Source organism: Myotis lucifugus, unplaced genomic scaffold, assembly GCF_000147115.1.
Source record: "Myotis lucifugus unplaced genomic scaffold, Myoluc2.0 scaffold_60, whole genome shotgun sequence".
Classification (NCBI taxonomy): Eukaryota; Metazoa; Chordata; class Mammalia; order Chiroptera; family Vespertilionidae; genus Myotis; species Myotis lucifugus.
The window spans coordinates 1,426,622-1,445,601 of NW_005871108.1; the positions used below are offsets into that span (position 1 = coordinate 1,426,622).

The 18,980-nt window shown below is 50.2% G+C and overlaps 1 protein-coding gene and 1 long non-coding RNA gene across 2 annotated transcripts in view; one reads left to right on the plus strand and one right to left on the minus strand.

The window, feature by feature from the left end:
- The window catches only part of TCF15 (transcription factor 15), a 6,330-nt gene extending 545 nt beyond the window's left edge, over positions 1 to 5,785 (plus strand). The window contains exons 2-3 of the mRNA XM_006089550.3: positions 5 to 415; positions 5,113 to 5,785. Coding sequence (XP_006089612.1) covers positions 5 to 415; positions 5,113 to 5,187 — 486 coding nt within the window. The 3' untranslated portion in view covers positions 5,188 to 5,785. The remainder of the gene's footprint in view (positions 1 to 4; positions 416 to 5,112) is intronic.
- Positions 5,786 to 16,315: 10,530 nt separating this feature from the next.
- LOC106697281 overlaps positions 16,316 to 18,980 on the minus strand; it is a 42,877-nt gene continuing 40,212 nt past the window's right edge. The window contains exon 5 of the long non-coding RNA XR_001348353.2: positions 16,316 to 16,518. This is a non-coding gene — a long non-coding RNA (uncharacterized LOC106697281). The remainder of the gene's footprint in view (positions 16,519 to 18,980) is intronic.

An 18,980-nucleotide genomic window follows, 5' to 3' on the forward strand; every position in this document is an offset into this window, starting at 1 on the left:
CCAGTCATTTGGCTGTTGCGAGGGCCTGGAGGCGGCGCGGCGCGGCCCGGGCCCCGGGGGCGGCCGGCGAGCGGGCGGCGGCGCGGGCCCGGTGGTGGTGGTGCGACAGCGGCAGGCAGCCAACGCGCGGGAGCGGGACCGCACGCAGAGCGTGAACACGGCCTTCACAGCGCTCCGCACGCTCATCCCCACGGAGCCGGTGGACCGCAAGTTGTCCAAGATCGAGACCTTGCGCCTGGCGTCCAGCTACATCGCGCACCTGGCCAACGTGCTGCTGCTGGGCGACGCGGCGGACGACGGGCAGCCCTGCTTCCGAGCGGCCGGCAGTGCCAAGAGCGCGGTCCCCGCCGGCTCCGACGGCGGCCGCCAGCCACGCTCCATCTGCACCTTCTGCCTCAGCAACCAGCGCAAGGGGGTGAGTGCGCGGCCAAGTGCGGGCGGGAGGTCATGGGGGTCAGGGCTTCTTACGGAGCAAAAGAGGGCCGGAGACCCCAGTGAACGTGGAGTTCGTGGGGCGTGTGGTGCTCCAAGCCCAGGGTTTGGTATGGAACAGAACCACTGGCTTAATGTCTCCCGGTCAGAAGGGGTGCAGGAAAGCCCAGAGCACACGCAGGATTGAGAACAGCGATCTTCAACATTTCCATCTCATGGCACACATAAGCTAATTATTGAAATTCTGCGGCACACCAAAACATATATTTTTTGTTGATCTGACCAAATTTTGATTCATTCACACCAGACAGCTATTGTTCTGTTGGCTGTTGTCATTTTAAAAATATTTTTGTTGTTGTTGACTTCAGAGAGGAAGGGAGAGGGAGAGAGAGAGAGGAATATCAGTAATGAGAGGGAATCATTGATCGGCCGCCTCCTGCACGCACCACACTGGGGATCGAGCAACCTGGGTCTATGCCCTGACCAGGAATCTAACCATGACCTCCTGGTTCATAGGTCAGTGTTCAACCACTGAGCCACGCCAGCCAGGCCTGTTATTATTTTTTGACAATCTAAAAGGAAAGAGATCAGTGCCCCTGATTAATTAGTCAGGTATTGCATTAAAAATTCATCCAAGGACCGCCCCCCCCTCCCCCAACCAAAGGTGTGTTAGGAAGAGGGCATGAGGAAATAATAACAAAGGCCATCATTTATTGAGCTCTTCCTATGTACCAGATGCTTTCCTGATCATTTTTTTTTTTTTTACCTTCACAAGAACTTCATCAGGCTGGTAGTGATCCTGCCTGTGAGGCTGTGAGGCAGGGATGCCAGCACTTACGCAGCTGGGAAGCCAGAAGGCAGATTCTGAGCTTGCCTGAGCTACCCTGACCTTGAAACAGTTGTCTCCTATCCAGAGACCTGATCCAAGGCAGGTGACTGAGAAGGGGATGCATACCTGCAACCAAGAGCCTGCGGTGCCCAGCTGATGAGCAGTAGGAGTGAAGACGGGGGTTTCCTGGGGGCACCCAACCCCAAAAGGGACGCAGTGTTGGGCGAGGGCACTGTGGACTCGGCTTGGCCGAGCTGGAATTAAGCTCCTCTGCTCTGTCCTGGGTAAGGATGAGAAGCAGGCTGGTGGTGATGAATGGGGCTGGGGAGCAGAGGGGGCTCTCACGGCTAAAAGCTAGTTCTCCTCCTGCCCAGGCCCCAAGGAGCCTGCTTCACCCCCAGCCTTTCCCCTTTCTGACCTGGGCTATTCCTGCAGTAAGGACTCTGGTCTGTGTGACAGCTTTGGAGTCCAGCTGCTACCATGTAAATCTGGGGAAATGGAGGCTGAAATGGCCCATCGCCTTTTCAAAAGTGAAAGGGCATGGAGTCAGGCCTCTGAGTTCCCCAGTCTTTGATTCTCATGGCTGCCCTACAGTGTCCTGGCCTCAAACCACCTCTTCTGGCTCATCAGACTCCCATTCTGGCCTCTAACCCCCATGGCTGCCTCAGTTTCCCTGAGGGTCCCTGCTGCTCTCAGCTGTGGGCCCCAGTCAGTGCTTCCGACTGAGTTGGGAAGTTGGAGTGGGCCTTCAAAAGCCAGCCTGGGTGTGGAGGGCCCTCCGTGATACTCCCTGACTGCCTTTCACGCTGCTGTGTCCCGTCGTTCAGCAAACCTTAACTACCCAACAGCCGCCTTTTGTCGGCTCTGAGAACATTCCCAAAGAGGCAGGCTGTGGACCCTCACTCACCAGTCAGGACTCCTGGTGTGGTGTCAGGGCCAAGGGCAAGGAGATGAGGACAGGGATGCTGCAGCCTGAGGGTGGGGAGGGGGAGAGACAACAGGACTGTCAGAGCCCAGAGGCAGCCCACAACCAGTGGGCTCAGTTCCTGGTGGACGCCTGGGAATGAAGTCAAGCAGATGAGGGAGTTCGGACAGGTGTTCTGGAAGCAGGGCACAGCACGAGTTGGAGCCAGACCTAGAGAAGGAACAGGGAAGAAGTTGAAGGTGGTGGAACAGAGAGGAGAGGCAGAGACTGGCCAGTGACACCGGTCTTGCTGAGCAATGATCTGCTGTGCTAAGCACTCGTCACGGGTTATCACTCCTTGGCAGCCTGAAAAGGAGGTGCTCTGGTTATCCACACCTGCTTAGAGATGCTGTCACTGGTTCAGATACACAGCCCGTGATGGAGACAGGATTCGAACTCAGGCCTGGGTGATTGGGACGTGGAAAAAGTTAGTGTGGGAGGGCCTGTAACTGCAGGCCTAGGGGAAAAGGTGTGTCTATCATGTGCCCATCGTAGGTAAGTTGGTCTCAGGTCTGTCCCACAGGTCATGAACCCTTGCCTGGGTCTGGCTGCTTCCTTGGGATCTGTTACAGGACCAAGAACCCAGCCAAATTTGGCTATAGAAAGCATGCTCTCAACTCCACAGGCTCCTCTGGGAATAGGTGAAAGGGGCCATCCTGGCCAGCTTTGGCCCCTCAAAGACTTGATTGGAAGGAAACGGCCTGTCTTAGGGAACTCCTGGGGGCTCCCTTCTGAGCTTTGGGGGGCGGCCAGAGAGCTCTAAGACTCCAGACCCTATCCCTTCACTGGCTGGTCTGGTGTTGAGGTCACCATGGAAACAGCTCCCTGGAGGCCCTCTGTGGTAGAAGTAACAATTGTGAGATAGAAAGGGAGTTCTTGTCTCTATGCTGTTTCCCCTTTTATCACCTAGGGGGTGAGGGTGGGATAGGACTGTCTTATAAGGCCCTCCCCAGTTGATGCTCTCAGCTATGGAGCAGAAGTGGCACCAAGGGCTTTAGGGTGAGGAGGTGCCATTACCAGATGATGTTGATAATACTTGTGAACACTGAACACTTACTGTGTTCCTGACACTGTGCTTAGGGCTTTATCAGGGTTAATGTGTGTAGTCGGCACAGTAACTCCACTTTACACATGGGGAACAGAGGCTCAATGAGGTAAAGTCACTTGTCTGAGGTCCAACAGGTAGTCCAGGGCATAGCAGAGACTGAAGCTCAGATCTGTCTCACGGGAACCCACTTCCTAACCATGGTGCTTCCCAGAGCCCTTGGCGCTGAGTTCCTAAGAGACACAGAAGCTAGGCCTAGTCAGGCCTCTTCAAGTGCTTTTGGCAGTTTACAAGCTTCTTCCACAGCTGCATTGGCAAGTAGAGTAACTTTGTCCCCATTTCATAGATGAAGAAACTGAGGTTCAGTCCCAGCATTCTCATGGGACTGAGGTCTCTCGGTGACCACCAGGCTCGGGGTGGAGGTGGCTCTTCCTGAAGACATAGATGAAAGGGTGGGAGGCTGGTTTTCCACCCCCATCCTCAACACTAAACCCTCCTCCCCCTACCCCATCCCCCCTTCTCCGACACTCCTGCCAGAGTTTTTGTCTGAGAAGCCCAAGCCCCAGGCTCTGCTGGGACCGTGGCCTCAGCCCTCAAAATAGCCCTGCCTGTGAATGAACACGCTGTCCCTGGGCCCAGAGAGCCTCAAGGGAGGCTTGGCTCACATCTGGATGGATCTGCCCCAACCTGGGCCCAAGGGCGGAGGGGAGCAGGGGGCAGAGCTCCCAGATGGTCGGCTCTTTCTCTAGATGCCTGAGAAAGATGCCTGTCCCGTCACCTCCTAGTGAAGCACAGAGGGTGAGAATGTACAGTGGGATTTCAGACACCATCACGTCCTGGAAACAAGACAGACTGTGGGACAACATGCATTTCCAGCCCAGCTCTTTTACCAACTGGCTGGGTGCCTCTGGGCCAGTCACTCCACAGCTGGAGACCTTTAATGTCTGTGATCTCGCTGGCTTTACGGTGCGGATGAAACCCACGTGTCAGACCTCAGGATATTGGGTAGAAAATGCCCCTGTGGGGTGAAGGGCTGGTGGCCTCAGGTGCTGCTACCATTAGCTCGTCTTCCAATGGTCACCACTGAGTCAAGCAACATCACTTGGCACCTGCTACATGCCAGGTCCTGGGCTGGAACTGGGGTCACAGAATGAAGAACATTCCCCGAGCTCCCAGCCTGATGGAGACAAAGAGAAACCCAGTCATCCCCCTTCTGAGATATCCTGGTGGAATGTCCCCGGAAAGGCAGGAAGTGCTAGCCAATTGCAGGAATAGAGAAACCTTCCCAGGGAGACAGGAGCAGAGAGCATATTTCCTGGCAGAGGGAACACGCTGAATGAAGGCTGGGAGGAGGAATCCATAGTCTCCTTTTGAGGTCACTGAGTAAGCCATTGGGCATATAGCCAGGCACTGGGGATAGCATCGCTGTGGGTTTTGTTTTGCCCTTTAATGTAAAATATTTAAATGTACTGGATTCTTTTTAAAAAGCAACTGACCACGTAGGGAAGAAATGAGGAAGGTAAAAATGCCTCTCTCCCATTCCGTCTCCCCACCATCAAATTCCTCTTCTCTGAGGAAATCTATTAGCAATTTCTTAGGTGCCCTTCTCTCTCTCGACATCTCAGCACACAGGTTCCTGTGTGCTTTTGTCCTTAAATAATGTTATCTCGACATCATTCCATAGCAGTTCATAAAAAGTTTCTTCTGCCTTATGCTGCAGAGAACTTTATCTCGTGGCTGTGATGTATTTATTAAGTCCCGTATTACTGGACGCAGAGGTTAGTTCCCGCGTTCATTGTGATCTGATCCAGCTTCCTAATACTTCTTTTTCTCCTCCTGTAGAGCGGCCGTCGTGACCTGGGGGGCAGCTGCTTGAAGGTGAGGGGGGTGGCCCCCCTGCGAGTGCCACGGAGATGAGCCTGGACCCCTGTGGCATTTGCTCCAAGCAGGACCTGGAGAAGGAAGCCAGAGGCCAGCCACTGGTTGAACAGGGGCGAAGACCCCAGGAGCCGATCCTACCCCTCGATTGTATAGGGACCAGAGGACAATGGCTTGGGCCCGTGACCCTTTGGACAGGCCCCCTGGGACATCTCTACCCCACCGTGGAGAGCTGTGAAGACCCATCCAGCTGGCCCCAGCCCTGGCTGGTCAGAGACAAGGCAGGACTTTTGGAAAAACAAAGACTGTTGGTGACAGAGGGTGTGTGCATGAGTGAGTGAGTATGTAAAGGTGTGTGTGTGTGAGAGAGAGAGAGAGAATTGGTGGGTTTAAATAAAAGGTATTTTTAAATAAAGGATGTTCCCAACTGAGGAAGGAAAGGGTCTGGGGGACATCGGCGGTCAGAGGTGACCCTTCTCCTGGACCTTGGCAGAGGCACCGATGTCACCAGTGCTGCCCTGTGCCCTGGAGGGATGGGCTGGGAGAATGCAGGAAGACCCCAGAAGTTGGGATAACTAAACTTTCCTCAGGGTCTTCTTGAATACCTGTTGTGGTTGGTAAAGAAACCTTAATTGTATTCACTTTTGAATAAGGAATATATTCATTCATATGGTTCAAAATTCAAAAGGTACAAGAAGGTATAGCGTGAATACAAAGATTGTCAGTGCCAAAGGGTATCACCAGCAGATACCTATCCACCTACCACTTCTCCCTGCAAGCAGCCTCAGCCACCAGTTATGATACCCATTTCCCATGAATAACCAAGCAAATACAGGGGAAAAAATACCTTTTTTCTTCCACTCTTTATACAAACGGTAGCATGTTACACATGCTTTCTGCTCCTTGCTTTTTTGTTTTGTTTTCATCTAACTTGGCTGTCATCTCAAATCAGATCACAGAGGGAAAGGGTCCCCTTATTCCTTTAGTGACTGCTCATTGCACTTTATGAATGTACGATGCAGGCATACCTCGGTGATATTGCACATTCGGTTCCAGGCCACCACAATAAAGCAAGTATCGCGATAAAGCGCGCCGTCATCTTTTTGCTGGTGGAAGGTTTTTGCCTTAAAAAAACATCTGTGAAGCGCTATAAAGTGAGGTGTAATACAGCGAGGTATGCCTGTACTTGAACCCATCTCCTATTCCTGTCTTGACAAACGGCTGTGTAGGCACACAGTTTTCCACGTGTACTAAAAGGGGGTATTCTTACCCCTGTTTTAATTGAGATTGTTTGGAGGAATGATGGCGCCTAAAGGTGCACGGCTGGCATGTGGCAGGGTGACAATGTGAGATCCGTCCACCTGTAAAGCCAAAGTGAGCTCCCTCCCCTGCTGGAGACGCCCCAGATGCAGTGCCAGCTCCTGTGACCCCAGTTCTCCCAGCAGCCCCGGGAGGTGGAGGCTGGTGTTTCCCCATTTCACAGGTCCGGCTGAGACCGTGATGGGGACAGCTGGCCAGTGGAGCCCAGAGTTCTTGGCTCTCCAGCTGAGGCTCTGTCCCTGTGCGGCCAGGATCAGAGAAGCCAGGAGGCAGAGGAGCTGGGAGAGGCTGCAGGGCCAGGCAGCGCCCTCTCCTAAAGGTATGCTCACATGCCTATTGTTTATATTTATTTAGCAAACACTTTCATTGTTTATCGACTGAAGTCTGGCTCCAAAGTCCACGCTCATATCCTCTCTGCCACCCCCTACTTGCCCTCTCTGCCTGAGCCTGAAGTGAGATGCCCTTTTTGCAGATCAACAAACACTACCCAGCACCCTCACTGTGCCAGACACCACAGGACAGCTGCCTCACAGACAAACCAAGACCCCAAACCAAAGGGGTCGCTGGAGTTGCCAGTCCTGGCTGGAGGAGGCCACGAAACCACTACATTTAATCCCTTTGGTATAAGGAGTAGAGGAAGGAGGGCCCCAAGGGGCCTGCGTCCTGCCCAGGACAGCTTTCCAAGTGCCCTCTACCTTGCTTCCCCAGTGTTCCAGGGACACTAATGTTCCCATCCAGTTGCGCTTCCCCCTTCGGGAGCTAATTAGGAAAGCACATTGCATTCCCTGCGCATACCCGGGTCCAGGTCCAGGCAGCCCCTGGCAAAGCCACAGGAAAAGGACTGTGACCTCGTCAATGGCAGGAAACCTGGGAGTGGGGAGCAGAGCAGGCACTTGGGTGCTCTGGGCTGGAGGCCCACTGTTGCCACCAGATTTGCTGGGTGACCTCAGAAAAGTTGCTTGACCCCTCTGGGACTCCTTGGCCTGATCTCTAACCAGCAAAAAACAGATGGGATAAAATGATAAGTATTTGTTTTGCCTTGTCAAATAGTTTTAATAGACCATTTATACCCTGGGCAAATAATTCAAATTGTCTCTAATAATATGCAGTGAAAAGTACTTACCTCCCTCAGGCTCCTTCCCAAAGGCAACTGCTCTTTGGCAGTTTCCTGTGTGTCCTTCCGGAAAGGCCCTATACCGATGACTGTTTCTGAAAGAGTATTTGTAGGTTTTCGTTGTAAAAAGAAAAAAAAATAAAATGCTACAAGACCCTAGAGCAGCGGTTCTCAACCTATGGGTCGCGACTCCTTTGGCAGTCGAACGACCCTTTCACAGGGGTCGCCTAAGGCCATCCTGCATATCAGATATTGACATTACGATTCATAACAGTAGCAACATTACAGTTATGAAGTAGCAACGAAAATAATTTTATGGTTGGGTCACAACATGAGGAACTGTATTTAAAGGGCCAGAAGGTTGAGAACCACTGCCCTAGAGCTATCACCCATCCCAAAGGTAAGCAGTTAACACTAATCCTGCAGAGTTTTTGTGAAACGTACACAATCATTCACAGCATATTCAGTTAAAACTTTCTATCAAAGTGTATCATGCAGGCAGGGAAGTGCACATGCCATTAAAGGTACAGCACGACGAGTTTTCACAAGCTGTGACACCTGGACACCCAGCATGCACATCAAGGAATGCTGTTCACAGCATCCCAGGAGCCCCTCTTGCACTCCTCTGCTCAGACTGGGTTCTTTAAATTGTATTTCCTTTGAAGTAGATAATACATTTGCGGAGTTCACAGTTCAGAAGACACAATAGAGAATGAACTTCCCTCCCACCCACTCAGTTCCAACTCTCAGAGGGAATTACTTAACCAGGGTCTTGGGGATTCCCGGCCAGATAGTCTTTACAGATACAGGCAAGTCAAATTTTTTTTTCACACAAGTTATAACATTTTACACACTGTTCTACTTTTTTCTTAACAATACATCTTGGAGACTCTTCAGTGTTAAAAGGGCTGCTTCACACTTTTTCCCAGCTGCATAGTGTTCCACTCTGCACATTTTGCAGCTTGCTATCTTCCTTGAGTTCCTGGGTAAGAGACAGTTAATGTCTACGAGCCTTTGTGTGCAGCAAGGCCAGCCCAACACATGTGGCTTGAGAGAGGACAGCTGCGGACCAGGACCTCTGGGGGCCATTTGGCTAACACCCCTGCCCCCAACACACACTTTTTGCCGTCAGGATAGGCCAGCCCAGCCAGGCTCCTCCAGGCTCCCTGAGTGAGGGTATGTGGGAGCCAGAGGAGTAAAGGAGCTCAGGGAAAAGAAACTCAGGGTGGAGGGAGTGGATGGCCAACTTCAGCCAAGTCACCTGGGACCCTGAAGAGGAGGCTGCAAATGCCAGGTCACATCTTCCACTCTGACGAGGGGCATTAGCATGAGCAAGAATGATCTAGAGTTCATCGTGTTACAATGAGGAGACTTAGCCAATACAGAGGAAGCAACCTGCTGGGCCTCCGGGAACTCAGGTCTCCCTCCTCTAAGGGAGTACACAGGGCTCCCTTCCCTAAGTCCACAATTGCACGTAGGAAGGCCTCACGGATCGCTCATGGCAATGGGGAAACCAAAGCCCAGAGAAGGACAGCAATGGGCCACGGTCACACAGCATTTGGAGCTGAGCAGAGCTAAGAATGCAGGGCCCTTCCTCCAGACCAGGGCTTCTCCACCTCATTTAATTCCCCTCATTGGCCCAAGCCACTTCTGTTTTATTAGGCTCCTATTAGATTACACACACACACACACACACAAAATAGAATTCTGAAAACTGGCATATTTGGCAAGTTAACTCTTAAACACCCATACACAGTCACAAGTACAATGCATTACCATGAGAACGTTAAGTCGAGGATTTACAAACACATTAGGACATCCATGTAAAGTTGAACGTCTTTATTCAATCCTGTCTGCAGGTTTTCCTTCATGTGGACATGACATCAAAAATATAGACCTGGAAAGCAAAATGCATTGCATGCCCTGGACTAGATCCTGTACGGCAGCGAGAAATTGCTATAGAGAACAACATTATTGGGTAGTTGACAACATTGAGATAAGAACAATAGATAAAAGTCTGTTACATTTTCTGAATTTGCTAATAGTATGACTATGTAAGAAGGTCTCCTTGTGCTTAAGAAATACACCCTGAAGTATTATGAAGGGGTAGAGGAACGTGATGGAGGTGACATACTCTCAAATGGTTCAGAAAAAAAAAGTGTAAGAGCAGGATAAAGCAAATATGACCCACAGTTAAAACTTGTTGAATCCAGGTAAAGAGTCTATGGGAGTTCTCTGTATGACTTTTGTCACTTCTCTGTATGTGTGTAAATGATTGCAGAATGAAGAGTTGAGGTCGAGATTTTGGCCCGCTCGGATGTAAGGCCTGCCAGATGGTGTCCTGGCCCCCTCTGACTCTTCCTCACCTCAGCTGCTCCAACAGAGGATGGAAAATACCCCCAGTGGACCCAGGCACCCCTGCCCATGACTCTCAGGCCCCTGTGCCCTTTGGGAGGCTAAGGTGTTCCCAGCCCCCAAGCCTCCTGCCACCATGATTTATGTCCCTGTGAGCCTCAGCAGCTGTGAGCCCGGGTCCCACCAGGCGGCCTGCTGAGGGGGGCCAACTTTTGCTTCTCAGCGTGTCTAATTCAGACCAGACTTACAGGCCCCATGGGCCTGGGATCAGGCTCCCAGGGGGCCAGGGTCAGAGGGCAGGCCAGCAGGGCTAGGAAACCCAGGAGGCACTGAGGGTGAACTGGCTGCAAGGCAGGAGACCTGGCCTGGTCTAGCTTGGCCTCTGCTCCTGTGTGACCTGGGGTGGGTGTCTGCCCATCTCTGGGCCTTGGGTTTCCTCATCTCGGTACAGCCTGCACATGGTGGACCAGAAGGACTTTGTAAACTGGGACAGACTGGCCTTGTCGGAGGGAAGGCTGGTAAAATTTAGGAGTTGATTTTTTTTTTCCTGAATGCCCAGATCCTCAAAGGTTGGAAAAATGCCTAACTTTTTGAGGGTCTACTATGTGTCAGTCCTTGGTCTCCCCACTTTACTAAGTTAATTAATACAGGCTATTCAACAAGTTTGTACATTATTGCCCTATTTTATAGATGAGGAAACAGGCCCAGGGAGGTTAAAAGACATGCTGGGGGTCACTTGGTGGCTAATAAGCAAATGAATTTGAACCAGGTAATCTGGCTGCAGAGCCCTACTGGGCTCTCAACCACAGCCCTACACATCTTCATCTAGTCCTATAAGGGCCCGACCAAACTTGCGCTTCCAGAACAAGACAGGAAAGGGCATCCCCAGCTTGGCTCTTTACCCCAACCCCTCGCCCAGAGGAGCCAGGACCCAGCTGCACCAAGGGCATCAGAGTCTGGGATGGTCCAGGAAGCAGCACCTCCCATGGGCTCCCCAGTATTGTGGACACTCCAGGACTGGAGAGGCTCAAACACAGGTTCTTAGAGAGTCTAAATGGAAGGGCTTCTGAAGCTTATCTCCTCAGAGCCCTTTAGTCACCAGTGGGGACACTGAGGCCCAGAGCAGGTGAGGCGGTATCCCCAACATCACCCAGAGAGTCAGAGATGAGCCAGAACCAGACTCCATGTGTCACAGTCATTGCCTGGCAACACGTCACAGGGCAGCAATGAGTATGAGAGTAAGTGACCTTGATGTGACTCACTAGTCAGAGACATCGCTCTAAGTGACATACACAATGGCCTCAATCTTGCAACAGAATGCTCATTTCACAGCCTCGAGAAACAAGCCCAAGCTAGGCCATGGCGTAGCTGTGATTCGAACCCAGGGGGTCTGGTTCCAGATGCCATCACCTGAGCCACAGCAGGAAGGCACAGGATAGAGCATGATTTCACAGAGCAACTTCAGGTGGTGGGTCAGCCTGTCAGTCAGTTAGTCAGTCAACAAACACACATTGACCTGCTCGTGAACCAGGCAAGGCTCTAAGGATGATCAGAGAATAAGACAGATGTGGTGCTTGCCCTGGGCAGGCCACACTCTATCAGAAAATCAAGGTCTGAGCAGATAATAAAAATGTGATGGGTGCCCAGATACACCAAGGTTGCAGGTTGATTCCCCGTTCAGGGCACATATAAGAAACAGCCAATGAATGCATAAATAAGAGGAAGAACAAATCTCTCTCTCTCTCTCTCTCTCTCTCTCTCTCTCTCTCTCTCTCTCTCATTAATTTAAAAAAATTTAAAGACAAAAATAAATGTAACGGGTGCTTCCAATGCTCACAGGCATGTGTGAGCAGGAGCGAGGAAGCGGAGAAATTATGCTTCGGAGGCAAGAGAAGGGAGGCTTCACCCAGTGTGAAAGGTTCTGCAAAGTTGTCCAGCCCACCCTGCATCAGATGGCTGATGGGACACCTACGGGTCCCTGGGTCCCCCGGAATGTAACCTGATAATCCCTGGCATCTATCTATCCTCTGAGCAGCTCCGTGGAGCAGTCAAAGCAAGGCAAGCTTTGGAGAGTAGCAACAACCTCACCTGACTGAGCACCGCCCCTGTGCCAGGCACTGTTTGAGCCTTGTCCCTCGGCTACCCCGCCCCAACCAAGGTCCCACCGCCACTGCATGACAGGCCTGGATGTGGACCAGGTACGCAGGTTCCAGAGTCCCCAGCCTCACCTCCCTCCTCTACTGCCCCCCTGCTACATGCCGAGGTTCCCAGGCAACTGTCCCAGATCACAGAGCCAGGCCAGAGCCCCTGCCCACCACACCCTCTGGCTGCCATCATGCTGCAGCATCCCCAGTGCCTCCCCCAGTGCCAGCACATAGTGGGTGCTTCGCAGGTACCTGCCAAAGGACCCAGAGGCATCGTGCTGTCTCATCCTGCACACCACCCTGCGGAGTCGATTTTACCCATTTCACAGATGGGGATCAGAAAGGAGCAGTTAAACCTCGAACCCAGCTCTGCGGTTCCTCTGTCTGCAGAAAACCCACGCCGCCTGCAAGCTCAGAAGACACTGGCAACGGGCCTTTAACCATAGAGGAGAGAGGGATGGGCCCAGAGCTCAGGGAGGAAAATAGGCGCTGACCAGCTGGGAAATCCGTGGGAATGTCTCTCACCCCCCAACCCCATCCCACCCACAATCTGTCCCCCAGGCAGCAGCCAGGGCAGGGCGAGGAAGGGGTCAGGGAGGCAGGCCACGGATTTCCCAAGGAGGACATCCCCTCCTGCCCCTGTGGGATGGCCAAGGAGCCACCCAGGAGCTGGGCCTGTCTTGCTCTCGCTATCCTCACTCTTCTCCAGGAGGCAGCCGCCCCTCCACCCCTCGCCCACCCTCCCCCGCCTCTCCTCCCCGCTCAGCCCAGGCCCACCACCTCCTCCGCCCGCCCCCGGCTCTCAGAAAGCCCTGGAAAGGCTGCTTTCTTTGAGACAGGAAGGTGTCCTCAAGTCTCAGGAAGGAAAAACAGTCAAGCTGAACCCACCAAGACCGTCTCCAAGGGGCCGGGGCTGGCGCCTGGCCAGGACTGACATCACCTGGGAACTGCCGGAGCCGCAGCTGCAACACGCCTCCTGGGGGGACGCGCTTTTGCTATTTAAAATAATAATAATAATTTTAAAAAAACATTTCCAGTCTGGTGTTTTTAAATGTGCTTTTTATAGTGGGCCCTGCAGTGTGGGTGTGTTGGTGTCCCCCCCTTCTTTCTCCTCACGTCCTGACTTTCACACCACGGCAATGTAGCCTTTCACCAATTCCAGCGAATTCCTGGGAATTCGGGGTGGAACCTCCTGCCAGTGTCTGGCCCACCCCCTCAGATGATCTCTTATCTATCTATCTAGATATATTTAATTTTAATTTATAGAAAAATATCAAAAATATTTGCTCACGGTAACAAATTCAAAAGGTACCTAAGAGCATCAGGCGAAAGCATGTCTCTCCCTGCCTCTCAGGCAACCCGTCCTTTACCCAGTGCTCACTCTGTGCCAGGCACTCTTCTAAGCAATTATCTAATATTTACTCATTTAATCTTCATAAAAAGCATATGAGTAGGGTTTCCATTGGCGGCTGTCTTGTGAATATTGCTGAAGATATTCTATGTATATAGAAGCAAATCTAGATCTATGATCTTTCCCAATCTCTCTCTTTAAAAACACAAATAGATGCTTTTTATATACCCTGGTCTGCACTTTGCTTCTTTTTATTTTTATTTTTCTTTGTTAATCCTCACCCGAGGATATTTTTTTCATTGATTTTTGGAGAGCGTGAAAGGAAGGAAAAGAGGCGGGGGAGAGAGAGAAACATTGATGTAAGAGAGACACAACAACTGGTTGCCTCCCGCACACACCCCAACCAGCACCAAGGATCGAACCTGCAACCCAGGTATGTGCGCTTAACCAGGAATCGAACCTAAGACCCTTTGGTGTGAGGACTGATGCTCTAACCACTAAGCAAACTGGCCAGGACTGCTTCATTTAAAAAAATATAATGGAATGATTCCATGTTGTGCATACAGAGGTTCCCCATTCACCTTCATAGCTGCATATTATTCCCTTATAAGGGAGGATGTACCATAACATAATTAAGTTGTCCACTATTGGTGGACATGAAGGATGTTTCCAATCATTTTTTTTATTGAATTTATTAGGGTGACATTGGTTAATAAAATTATATTACATTGTTTCAGGTGTACAATTCTATAATACATAATTTATATATTGGATTGTGTGTTTACCACCCTAAGTCAAGTCTCCTTTCCCCCCTTTTTACTCTTTTCTTCCTCCCCCCACCCCATTTCCCTCTGGTAATCACCATACTGTTGTTGTCTATGGCCAATGTTTTCTCTTAGGAATAATGCAGCAATGAATAGACAGAGTGATTTTCTAAAAGCATAGACCTCATCAGTCCACTATTTAATATATTTTTTTTATTGATTTTTTACAGAGAGGAAGGGAGAGAGACAGAGAGTTAGAAACATCGATGAGAGAGAAACATCGACCAGCTGCCTCCTGCACATCTCCCACTGGGGATGTGCCCGCAACCCAGGCACATGCCCTTGACCGGAATCGAACCTGGGACCTTTCAGTCCGCAGGCCGACGCTAAGTCCACTATTTAAAAACTCTCCATCCTTCTCCTTTGTATGCAGAAGGGCATCTGAAATGGAGGGGTATCAAGAATCCCTCCGAGACTCTGATGAAAGCTCCCCAAATGAACCTGCTCCCCAAAAGAAGCTCATGGACAATTGGCCTTCATGTGAGGTTCAGGGACCCCTGGAAACCCCACTCATGGAGGCAATAATGCCTATACACCTCCCCCAGCTGTAAGGTGTGGCCATGGCTTTGAACTGGGCAGTTTGGACCGACAGCTCTTCTGCTTCAGAGTTACAGGGCCTTGGTAAAATGGCTTAATCGCACCAGAGCTCAGTTCTCTCGTCTCTAAAATGGGGCTAATTATGGCAGCTTCCTCCTAGGATTGTGAAAAATAGATTGGATTCAGACTCTGAAGTGTTTAGCCTGGCACACAACAAGTCCTCACCCTAGATTAGCTGGCGGTGATTCTGACTGTGGTGGTGGTGGTGACCATAGTGGTAGTGGCAGTGGTGGTGGGATTGTTTTTATAAGATAAATTCCAAACTCATTCATTTATTCAACAAATATTTATTGAGAACACATTGTAGACAGGGACTTGGGAAGGACTACTCAGAGGTGTGGAAAGCCCCTGGTGACCAAGGTGAGGGCTGGTTGGGGGAAGGAACAGAGGCTGGCTGGAGGCCACTCGGGTCATCTATGTAAAAATGATGACCTCAAAAAAATAATAAAATAAAATAAAAAGGATGACCTCAACTAGGTAACAGTCATGAAGGCAGGCAAAAGAGGGCAGCAGCCAGCAGAGATATACAGGAAGCAGAGGTGAAATAAATACCTCAATTAAGAGACTGATTGAGTGTGGGAGAGAGGGAAGAGTTGAGTAAAAAGGGTCAGTTCATGCCCCTCCCCTGCCCAGTCCTGCAAGGGCTTCCCATCACTCTTACAATGAAATCCAAGGTCCTCTCCTGGGGTGCCAATCTCTGCTGACCTTATTGCCTCATCTCCCTCCCACTCCCCTTGCTCTCTGAGCTCCAGGCACACCAGCCTCCTAGCAGTTCCTGGAACACACAGGGCCCATTGCCATCTGCCTAGAATGCTCTCCCCTCACCTACCTCAAGGCTTGCTAATTCCCTTCATTCAAATCTCTGCTCAAATACCACCTTCTCAAGGAGGCCTGCCCTGACCACCCAAGCTAGAACAACACTCCTCCACCAATCTTTTGTTTTGGGTGTGGTAACATATACATAACATACAATTCTCAATTTTAACCATTTTTAAGTGTACAATTCCATGGCATTAAGTACATCCACAATGTTGTGCAACCATTTTCATCATCCCAAACACCTTTCCACCAATCTTTATCCCCTTGTCTTAGTTTTTCTTCATAAGTCATTACTACCTGACTCTACTAGTATGTTATTTATTTATTTAGTTATCTTGTTTACTGCCTGTCTCCTTTGACTAGAATGGAAACTACAAGAGGACTAGGACTTTGCCTGTGTTGTCCACTGCTATCTCACCAGCCCTTCAAGAGTGCCAGGCACATAGTAGGTGCTTCATAAATGATTGTGGATAACTTAACCGATGAAGGAAGGAGGATGCAGGCAAAGGAATAGACTGATTTTCTGCACAATTCAGGCACATCCCTCCCTACCAGTCCCTTTCCCACCACTTCTCTACCCTTCCCCTTCTCCCAGCCACCTTGCAGGTTCCACTGCCAAGCCTTTGCCCAAGCTGCTCCCTCATTGGAAATATTGTTTCTTCTTCATGCATCAAAATCCTATTCATTTTTCAATACCCTACTCAGGTCCTACCCCCATCACAAAGGATTTCCAGCCAATTCTTCATCACCCCAACTGCTCTCCTTTTCCAATGTTCCCACGTGTTTCTGCCTGGAATTGGCCAGTTCTCTTTTGGTTGTAAGTGACAGAAATCCAACTCAAAGTGGCTAATGGAAAAAAAAAAAAAAGATAAGTGATTGGTTTCCAGAACTGACTTCAGGACACTGATTTTATGGCTGAATGCAGATGATCTTAGGGTATCATTAGAACTGTCTCCATGTCAGCTTCATTCTCAGAGAGCCTCCCTCTGTTAGAGACAACGATGGCTGCCAGCAACTCTGGATCACAACTATCCTTTCAGAGACTCCTTTGGAGTGGGCCATCTTCCTAGCAGTTCCAGCAAAAGTCCTGGGGAAAGTCCCCATTGGCCTGACTTGGGCCATGTGTCCAACTTTATGCCAATCCCTATGGCCAGAAGAATGAAGCATTCTGATTGGCCAGGCCTGGTCATGTGCCCACCTTTGACGTGGATGTGGGGTTTGCCTGGCCTGAGCTACAACAAGCAAGAGTGGGGGAGGGATGGTTTCCCAAAAGAAAATGGGGAAATGAACACTCTGGAGGCAAAAGCCCCAGATGTCATTAGCAATGTTTGTTGGAGCACTTGCCACACTGCCTCCAGGAACTTGAATTATTTGTGTAGGATGTGTCTTTCCCCTGAGTCCCCTTGGGGCAAAGTCCAGCACCCAGTGCAGAATCTAGCACATGCTCAGTGCTTGATGAAACCCAACGTGCTTCTCTCCTCTCCGTCAGGGCCCAGGCCCTTTTTGCCCTCCGGCTGTGACTTGGCCAGCTTTGGAGGACCAGTGTAGTGGCCAGGCCGATGAGAGTGCACATGATCTCTGGCCCTTGCCCAACCCCTCTGGCACAGGTTGTCCCCACCACAGAGGGACCAGGCAGTCCAGTTCTCAGTCCGTGTCATTAGTGTGCCCTTGAGAAAGTCCCTTCCCCTCAGTAAGCCTGTGGTCCCTTCTGTTAAGTAGGGGCTGGGAGAAGCATTTGATCTGAGAGGCATTTCTTCCTTTTCAGCCCATCACACTTCTCTTCATTATTCTTTTCATGTCTGGGTACCACCTGTGCTGCCAGTTACATAACATGTTCTTCTTTAAACAGACCCTCTTTTAAAAACATAAAAATATTCATTTCAAAAGGGAACTTTAGATCCCTCCATAAATGGAAAACCAGTATCCCGTGCCATAAATAGAAGGTAACCATAAAAATAAGTACAATGAAAACAAAACAATGTCATTAAATTCTTGCCAAATCCGGCTGCCTGCAGAAGGCTCCGAGGTGGAGGCTGGCTCCCTGCTAAAAAGGGAAGTAAGTGTTAAGAGAGGTGTTAAAAACACACCAGCATTCCAGGGAGACTTTCTCCTTCAGAACAAGTTGAAGGAGAAATGGAAAGGGAGGAAGGCTCTCGCTCTGGGTTTTGCTGCTCTTTAGTTGGGTGGGGCTCCACCCAGCAGCAGCTCAGGCGGAGCCCATGGCACCAGCCCTCTCCTAGGAGACAGTGAACCTTGCTATCTCTTCGCGTGGAGGGGCTGTGTCTCCCCTGCATGCAGGCCAGGTGGGAGGTCAGAGCCCCAGCCAGGATGAAGCCCAAGTCTGGGCCTCTGATTCAAGTTTCAGGATAAATGAGAGACGGATAGACAAATCCCTACCAGCTCAGTCCTAACTACCCTCACCAAGCATAGCCTTGGGCAATAACAATACATTTTTTTCATTTGCATAAATTTGCTTGAAGAAACTCTGGAACGATCAGAAACTAATAAAAGTGGTGGGAACCAGTAGTGAGAATGAGACTTTGACAATATCTTTATTTATATATTTTAAACCGTATGGATATATATGGTTTAAATATACTCCATTTTTAAATAATAAAGATAAATATTTGTTAGTCTGTTGTGTAAGCAGACTTGATGTTAGACACTGTGAGTTCATTCATTCATTCATTCCTTTCATTTATTTACTCTCTTATAAACTAATCGATTCAATGAGCATCAGCACAAACCACTGAGGCTTTACTTGTTCATTGTTCATTTATTCAGTCAACTCATGTTTATCAGACTCTGTGACTTTGTTCACTTTGTGGGAATACATTGGTGGTAACTCCTGTTCTCAAGGAACTAACAGTGTAAAGGGGGAAGCAGGGGGCCTGACAGACAAGTGAGCCCCACAACTTGTGCTGTAGAATCTTGTACATTCTTCTGGGTGGGGTTAGGGTGCGGTGAGGGAAAGTCAGGTGTAGCAAGGGTGAGGCTGGACAGCTCATGGGGCCACATCAGGAAGCCTGGTCACCAGGGAGAGGAGTTAGGCATTATGCAGCAGGAAATGGGAGGAGGGGGTTGTCTTTGATGCTGAGATAAATCCCACCTCATACCTGCCCACTCCCACAAAATGCCTCTCCAGTCCAACATTCTCTTCATTTCCAGGGCCATCTTTCCTTATATATATATATTTTATTATTATTATTACTACTACTACTAGAGGCCCGGTGCATGAAATTCATGCATGGGAGGGGGAGTCCCTCAGCCTGGCCTGCACCGTCTCCAATCCAGGACCCCTCAGACAG